General features: G+C 39.2%; 1 protein-coding gene across 2 annotated transcripts in view; it reads right to left on the minus strand.

The window, feature by feature from the left end:
• Positions 1-9,381, minus strand: part of LOC107693110 (EF-hand calcium-binding domain-containing protein 11-like) — a 79,769-nt gene that overhangs the window by 66,362 nt on the left and 4,026 nt on the right. For both annotated transcript variants that reach the window (XM_016492365.1, XM_016492364.1), the window contains exons 2-4: positions 8,162-8,257; positions 6,213-6,255; positions 1,225-1,326 (exon numbers count right to left, since the gene is read on the minus strand). In XM_016492365.1, coding sequence (XP_016347851.1) covers positions 1,225-1,326; positions 6,213-6,255; positions 8,162-8,257 — 241 coding nt within the window. The remainder of the gene's footprint in view (positions 1-1,224; positions 1,327-6,212; positions 6,256-8,161; positions 8,258-9,381) is intronic.

Here is a 9,381-nt window from a genome sequence, read left to right on the forward strand (position 1 = left end):
GATTTCTGAAGGATCATGTGACACTGAAGACTGGAGTAATGATGCTGAAAATACAGCTTTGATCACATGAATAACAATTATTGTAAATTTCACAATATTACTGTTTTACTGTATTTTTTTTTACCAGTAAATGTAACCTTGGTGACCATAAGAGAACATTAGAAAATCTTATCAACCCCAACATTTTGAATCATATACATATACATATACATATACATATACATGTCCTGATTAAGGCCTTCTGGCATTAAAAAAAGGGAAAAAAGGTCCCCCTCAGAGGACCTCAGATGATGCCAACCCTGAAACAACATACAGAACTACCACATTTTGCTATAAATTTGATTGCATCATATAATAATTGCTGTTAATAGTGTTCATCGTCTGTTTGATTACGTCTTTAATTGATTTTTCCGTACATTTCTGCCATATGTACATTAACTGACAGTCACCACTGATAAGCTACCACTAAATATTGTAGAAACTTAATTTGCTGTAAAGTTACTTTGCAACGATTTGTATCATGAAAAGCGCTATACAAATAAACTTGAATTGAATTTAAATGAATATTTATAACCACCTTAGTACTTGTCGCTTGCACTGTTTTGTTTAGCTCAGCTAAAACCCCACATTTAGTGTGCATATGAAAGTGAAGTGAAAGTGAAAGTGAAGTGACATGTGGCCAAGTATGGTGACCCATACTTGGAATTAGTGCTCTGCATTTAATCCAAAGTGCACACACACAGCAGTGAACACACACACACTATGAACACACACCCGGAGCAGTGGGCAGCCATTTTTTTGCTGCGGCGCCCGGGGAGCAGTTGGGGACTCTGTGCCTTGCTCAAGGGAACCTCAGTCGTGGTATTGACGGTGGGAGAGAGCGCTGTATATTCACTCCCCCACCTACAATCCCTGCCGGTACGAGACTCGAACCCGCAACCTTTGGGTTACGAGTCCGACTCTCTAACCATTAGGCCACGACTTCCCCCCCAAATGCCATATGCCTTGTACTTGCACAGAAGACAATCCCAAAATAATTTGCACAGGTGCAAAAAGACTGCACAGGTTTTTTAACTGATACGCTATTCTTTAGCATTTCCACAAAATAAAGATCATGAGGTCTGCAAGCAGATATATCACCAGTCTAATTTTCTATCAACTCAAATGTATTGAAGCAAAAGTGTTAAAACATGCAGAACGCATAGAGAAAGAGGAGGAACATACAGTGTACATCAAATGCACTGAAGATCTGCCTCGTCTTCTCATATGGATCTTCTGCTGACATCTTCCTCTCCATGAGAGACACAAACCGCTCCAGTGGGACCCCTTTCAGAGATAGAGAGGGAGAGATAGAATACTGGGTTTATTACAAAGCTCTCGTCTGAAGTGCATGCTCTTCCTTTACATGACAGTCATCTGAAAGCACTGTGTTTAAAGGAGTAATATCTTTCCCTCTTGCCTGCAGGGTAGTAATTTTTTCTCTGAGTGCTGTTATTGAGATGAAAAAGGTAGGCTGGGGAGTTCTAGACAGCATTCTCGTGAAACACCAAACACACAGAGGGCGTCTGGCGAGGAGATCTGGGTGGGCTACGCTGACAGTGATGGCTGAGAAACTGGGGGATAAACCTCTACTGGGAAAAGAATACATTAATTAAGAGATCCAAGGACAGATGTGATGGCTCCACTGCACTTCGAGTCATACCAAAACATACGCTGTAATCTGTCCTTTGAGAATCTCACGCCAAGTGATAAAAGAATACTACATGAACACAGAAAGGACTGTTTTTTATAAAAAACAAGTTAGTAAGCAGATTTGTACCTCTTTCTGAAGAAAACATGAGTGGTGCTTGACTAGAAGAAACACAACCACAACGTTAGAGTGATTATCATGGTTCTGCTATGTGGTCATTAATGTGTTCTGGATGGGTTTTAGTTGCTAGTTGGTTGCTCACTAGTCCATGTGAAAAATCCCAACATCAAGTTTCTATGATATTCTGGTCCCTAGATATGACACGCCTCCCTCCTTCCCTCCTTTTTTGTCTGAAAAATCACACATCTGATTGCTTAGAAAAGTAATAGCACACCTCTTCTCAAGCTGCATGATTTGAGGCATCACATACTGTATATCTGTAGCACAAATGGTGAAGTACAAGATACATACCGATGTTTTCATAATTGTCCAAATCTTAAAAGTCCAAAAATTATCGAAAATTTAAAATGTAGGGCGATGAAACATGCATGGATGAATTATTCACAATAAGATCAATAACATGCATTTAAAAAATAGACGAGGAAATTTTCATTTCATGTTGACTTTAAAGTGTGCTGCCAAATGTTGATAGAATTAGGACAACTTTGGCCTACAGAGATTTTAAACACTACATAAGCGATATCTGTTTCTGTTATCATCACATAGCCATGAAAATCTATTACTTAACCTACATATTTGAATGAATTTATAAAAGTATTATAGACGCACAATGCATCTACCTAGTTCAGTTTTTAATACCCTTACACTCTCTAACAAAAAAAAGAAGTGCACAGGCTTACGTATAACCCAGACAGCATGTTTGGCAACAAATAAAAGACGAAGAGCTGTGCAGTCCTCTTTAAAACCCATCTCTCTCTCTGTTTCCCTCGTGCCTTTAAACAATGCTGGTGCAGGAAGCCAGATCAGGGCTGACTGACATTCACTGTGATACAGAGCCCATCAGTCAAGGATGTGTCAACTGGGTGGTCTGTACGTCCTTCCCAAGTTCCCAACCCTTTCTTAATTTCTGCCTCTCTACAATCTTCACTACCTTGGGGTCTTACTATGCTCTTATTTTTTCAATTGGTTTTCTTCTCACTGCCCTCCCCTTCCCTCTGATCCTCACATCTTCTCTCCTCTTTTGCGTGACTCATTCAGCAGAACAGACCACTGCCTGACTTACACACACACACACACACACACACACACACACACAGGGAAATTGGCAACAGTGTTCTCGCCTAGAGCTCCTATTTAAAATCATGGACTTCTCTGATTTGATGTGCTCTTTCCTCCCTTTTCACTTCGGACTATCCCTGAGCCATCCAGCCCAGGGTGGAAGCTGAAATACAACACTGCATGGATGCTTAATGTTGCATAACCAGCCTAAATATAAGAAGTTTTTTGGAGAATCAAAAACAAAATCTAAGCCTTAAGATCTAATCTACTGTGTGATTCTGGTTAGTCAAGCATTTGTCTGGGCTTTTCAAATCAAGTGCCATCATAATCAAATATTTGTCATACAAAGCCTGGGAAGAGCCCATGTTTACATTTGCATGAATCTGAATGCAGTTCAATACATAGGGCTTCGACATTTTCTGAGTTTTCCTCTAGTGTTCTCAACAAATGCTGGCTATTTATGCAGGGATGTACAGATTAAACAAAAATTATGGTCAATATTGATTATCTGACTAATAATAAATTAATATAAATTGATATTTTGATAAAAGACAAGAATAGCAGGAAATATGTGCCACACTGAAATGTCAATAATTTAGCACTTCTTCATGAATCATAATGGTCACCACAAAATGGTATTTACCTGCATAAGAGTTTTTACCACACCAAAAATTTAAAATACCTATAAGGCCCAATCCCAATTCTACCCCTTAGCCCTTCCCCTTTCCCCTACCCCTCCGTTTCGCACATTCACGTGAAGGGGTAGGGGTGTCTCAATTCTCTTTTGGTTGGAGGGGTAGGGGTAAGGGGTAAGGGGAAGGGCCAGATAGCCCTTCAAACGAAGATTTTTCGGGACCACACTTCAAACGAAGGGGTATGAATTATCTCAGCGTAAACCGGCTTCAGCGGCAACATGGCTGCCCGAGCGAACAAAAAGACACATAAATGTAAGCATTTTTGGCATTAATAAAGATTTTAACGAAAAGTAATCATTTGTTTTATGTTACAATCGTGAGTTCATATTTACGGTCATGTTACTCAAAGAAATGTTTGCAAAAAATCGCTAAAGTTTGCTAACGTCATATCATTACAGACTGCACGATAGTGCCACAACATATTTTCATTTCTGATCAGGGCGATAACCACCATTGACATTGAGGGGGGCTAGCCCCCCAATAATTAAAAATCGCTAAACCCTTTTCTCAAATATTGCCAATGCGAGAGAGAGAGAGAGCAAGACAGAGAGAGAGAGAAAGAGATGAAAGTTGCGTGTATGCGCGTCTGTGCTTTTCACTTTTATAGTGAGTTTACTTCAAAAACAGCGATTTTATCCTCTCATTGCTGGAACATATAATGTAGCGATTCAGTATTTAAACTGTTATTAATAAAAGTCGTGGAGCAGCACTGACAAGTTTCTTTGCTCCTGGATGTGTGAGCTGCGCAATCTCTGATATACTGTGTGTGTGTGTGTGTGTGTGTGTGTGTGTGTGTTTCAGTAAGCAGCGCATTAATATAGAACAGTAATTAAAGGCTCTAATGCACACCAGCACACCAGTATAGGTGTGTGTATTGTAGGAGCTAGACAACGTATGATGACGTGTAACGGTGTAGTAGTGGTGTCCCAATTCTTAGGGGAATATTTTCACCCCACTCTGTTTCAAGGGACAAGGGGAAGGGGTATAAAATAGAATTGGGATTGGGATTGGGCCTAAGTATTCCTATAAAAATGCTACAGACAAATGCAAACAACTTATTAATCAATAAACTAAAACTACTCCAACTATTCAAAGCCATGGTGTAGTGGTTGCTCTGTCACATTAACCTGTGGCGCTCATGGAGGCAAGGCGAGTATCCCTAACACAAAAAAAGGCCAAAAATAAACATCTGTTATTAAATATAACAATAATATTCTAATTCTATTCTTTAAAAAAACCACTTGCACTCTATTCATTTGGTGCTTGTTTTCTTTATAAAAAAAATAAAAATAACACTAGCTTTCTAATCTTTTTGTATTCTATCTGTTTTCTTTTCATTTATTATACAATTAACAAAAGCAAAAAAGACCTCTAACACTAGCTTGCTCTATTCTTTTTCTATTCTATCGGTTTTCTTTTTATTTATTATATTATTTAAATAACCCTTGCTACGTGTACTGAGTTAAGCTAACTGAGACTTGTTATAGCACTTGTATATCATTGCTCTTTTGTTGATTTTGATTGCTTCCATTGTTCTCGTTTGTAAGTCTCTTTGGATAAAAGCGTCTGCTAAATGACTAAATGTAAATGTAAATGTTATGTAAATATCCATCAGTTACCATTGTGGAGGAATTTCTGAATCAACAACATCTCACATCCTGAAGCTTTCATGCCTCTGTGCTAAAAATAGAGGCACTAGAAATCGCAATTAGAAGATAGCTAGCTGTGTGACCTTTCCTCCGTTTCTCGCTTATTTCGCTAGTGAAAAGAGACGGAAGAGAGTGAGATAAAGAAAAGGACAGTGGCAAGGGGGTGAGTGGGCTAGGCAAGTGGCAGTGGTATTGTGAACACTGTGTAGCTCTGAAGCCTTAAGTGGCCTCTTTTCCGTGCGATGAGCCTGCCAAAGCATTTCACTACTGAGTCTAGTCAAGCCTCCCACATCACCACCAGCAACCCTCTCCTCCCGACCGTCACTAATTTAGTAATCACATGAAATTCAAAAGAGGGGCAATTTAATTCACCATTTGCTCTGAGCAAGATTTGATGGTGGAATATTTCATCACACAAAGCATGCCACTTTAATTAGATTATCTTCTGCTTTCCCACAGGGCAGCATACAAAAGCAATTTGCTTGTGGGACAAAACAAGAAACAAATTACTTACTAATCTAGGTCTTCAACCATTTAATGTCTCCCTCAAAATGCTGTCCTGCCAAACCCCCATTTTCCTCAGTGTCTGTCAAAAGGGCCTGTAGAAATCCTGTATGCATTTCACGGCAACATTATTTACCGCTGTTTGTCAGGATTTCATTACTGGCAATGTGTAAAAAGATTACACAGTATCTAAGTCAAGCTCCTTTTCCTTTCACTTTGCCTGAGTGGTATAAAATGTGGTTTTCCACATAGAAAAATAAATCAGGAGCGAAATTGTGAATATAATTTTAGACTGCACATCAATGTGGGTTGAGCGTCTGCTGAAGGTGAATCGCAAAACACTCAAATACACAGCACTGGCATGTGTACAACTGTACAGCAAACTGTGATGCAGTAATTCAATATGACGACATGTAACAGTTACTATGTCCTTACCTGGACAGTCAGCGCCATTCTCCATCAAGATATTTGTCTCTGACTACAAGAGAAAATACAAAATTAATGTTAAATTATAACAAAAATATATAAACAAACTACAAATATTAAGCAAAACTGTAAATAAATAAAAAAATCTCCAATCCCTTTCAGCTTAAAATCATAAATATATGTAGGCTATACTTCACACACAAATAGTTGTGACTATAAGTATTGAAATCATGTTTTCACTCAGTAAAACTGTTTTGATTATCTGACAGTCCGATAAAATGAGATCGATCCACTTCTGGCAGTTATCGGCATAAAAAAGGCGGCAAGTTGCGCGTTGCGCATGCGCATATTGTGTTGCAATCGTAAACTTATTTCTAGTACGTTTAATATTCTAACATTGTTTGAAGTAACTCACATTTAGCTGTAGCAGTCAAATCCTCGATACCAAAATCTTTTACTATTACTCACTTTTGCTCACTCACAAAACCACAAATGTCTGCATTAGATGGTAGGTGATTTCCAAAGGGCTTTTTTCGCACTTGAACTGTACTCCGGAAAAATATGTGAATGGTTGTTCCAAACCAAAAGGTAAGCATCATAATCCCCACATGATGCCCCTTTTCTACAAGGCAATAAACGAACAGCAATGCTACATATGTCATATCTATATGCAATGGTTACTTCGAGGGAATAATTGTACCGTTTTGGTCATGTGATCCTGGGTGTGTCGTCCTAGCGAATCGCTGAGGAACCGAGGTTATTTGAGGTTACATAAAAACAGTTTTTACTTATTTATTTATTCAACACTATCGTGATTTGTTGGCACTAGAACGACTCGGATTGATTTCAGTCCGTCCGATTCCTGAACGAAAGAATCGTTCAAACCGGTTAACGTTATGTGAATCGATTCAACGCAGAGAAGATCCAAATCAAAAGAACGATTCATTCAGGGAATCAAAGCTACAGTGTTGCCAAGTCCGCGGTTTTCCCGCGGAATTGGGCTACTTTAAAGGGGTCATATGATGCGATTTCAAGTTTTCCTTTCTCTTTGGAGTGTTACAAGCTGTTCGTGAATAGACAAGATCCCTGAAGTTGCAAAGACTAAAGTCTCAAACCCAAAGAGATATTCTTTATAAAAGTTAAGACTGGTCCACGCCCTCCTAAAATGCCTGGTTTAAACCCAAGATTTGCATAACGCCGCCCAAATGTTCATGCAAAGAAAGAAGGCATAACTTTATTGTTGCTGCCACCGCCATGTTGTGAAGACACTGTTTTTCGTTGCGAAAATACTTTGTTTGGCCTTCCAAAAGAGGACACGACTAGAAATCAGTGGTTAAGTTGTATTTACAACACTGTTCCAGAACAGTTCAACCCAAATATTCAGATGTGTGCATCGCATTTTATGGCGGACTGTTTCCTGATCCTGGGATGTTCTTTTTAGCAACATCATATGACCCCTTTAACACTGTTGCCAAGGGTTGTTTTTTATGTCCGCGGGTTGAAGCGACTACAATAACATGATATTTATCCCCTGGAATGCGAATTTTAGTAGGGGAACCCCGCCAAAAACTTGTATTTTCCCCCCTGGAACGCTTTTTTTTTAACTGGGGGCCCCCTCGAAACGTGATTGGGCTAGTTTTGGGCTAGTTTTGAGTAGCGATTGGGCGGGTTTTCTTGTGAAATCCTGGCAACTCTGCAAAGTTAGTCAACATCCCAGCAGGGGCCGGTTGCATAGACTAGTCTTAAAAGTTAAGACATCTCATTTGTTTCTTTAAGACTGGCCATAATTTTTTTAATTCAGTGTGAACACACCCTAAGACAGTCTTAACATAGAGGCTAAGTTTATGCAACTGACCCCAGAATAGAATTTCAGAACAAAGCGGGTATCAGTTAAAGAGAGTAAATGTATATATTGGAAAATATCAAGCAAGTGATTCTGATTATGTTCTGTAGCCTACCTTTGATGGCTTGTATCCAAAAAGCATGATCACCGCTATCTTAAGATCTTCTCTGGACAAATAACCTTTCTTACCCACATCACATTGATGGAAAACCTAAAGAACATAGACATGGATATATTACATTCAGAGTCAATCTGCAATCTTTATTAAGAAGTATGTATAACCCCAGCAGTTGCAACATTAAAATCAGAAACATAAGTTTCATTTGAAACATAAGTTTTTATTTGGCATTGGACGGTAAACAGAGAGGGATCGCACTGAATGTTCATAGGATTTTTAAGAAAAGAATCTGTGTTTAACACTGAACGCAGATGAAAGAAATCTGTGATTAGAGATCACTTGTCCAGTAAATGTTTGTGGGAGAATATGCCTGGCATTCATGCACACTACTGTGAGCACGGTGGGGTGAAGACCGTGTTTGTTGAAATGCTGTGGTGAAATAGATGTGTGAAATAAATCAGTGGTACTGTAAAACAGAAAGAAAGAATTTTAGTCTGATGTTGAAGATATATAGCATGGTCACCAAATCCAACAATTCAGCATAACAGGTGGTTACACTAGTTACCCCCCACTATTTCACACAAAATGGCTTTAAAGGGTTAGTTCACCCAAACATTTAAATTAGCCCATAAATTACTCACCCTCAAGTCATCCTAGGTGTATATGACTTTCTTCTTTCAGACGAATCCAGTCGGAGTTATATTAAAAATTGTCTTTGATCTTTCAAGCTCTATCGTTGTACTCAGCGGGTGTTGCAGTGCTTTGGTTCAAATGACGTGAAATAAAAAGCACCCTTCCACAAAAAAAAGTGTCTCACACAGCTCCGGGGGGTGAACAAAGGCCTCCTGTAGCAAATCGATGCGTTTTTGTAAGAAAAATATCCATATTCAAAACGTAATAATCACTTGAATCTAGCTTGCCCTCACTGTTTTAAACGGAAGCAGTTCCGGGTGAATGACGTATGAGGTCAGCTTTGCGCATGCGCGGCTCAGAAGTGACGCACGCGGAGAGATCGAAACAAAACAATGGTCACTAATTAGAAGTACAAAACGAGGATTTGTAAAGAAGAATGTCGGAGGATTTCGATATAAGCCAAGAGGAGACTGGTTTTCCTTTGCTAAAGTAAGGAAACTTTGCTTCTTTTGATCCTGTAAACAAACGTTGGTTTTCACGAGACGCACCGGCGCATGCGCAACGCTGACCCCATACGTCATGCT

This window comes from Sinocyclocheilus anshuiensis, unplaced genomic scaffold (assembly GCF_001515605.1).
Source record: "Sinocyclocheilus anshuiensis isolate Anshui unplaced genomic scaffold, SAMN03320099.WGS_v1.1 scaffold222, whole genome shotgun sequence".
NCBI classification, from domain to species: domain Eukaryota; kingdom Metazoa; phylum Chordata; class Actinopteri; order Cypriniformes; family Cyprinidae; genus Sinocyclocheilus; species Sinocyclocheilus anshuiensis.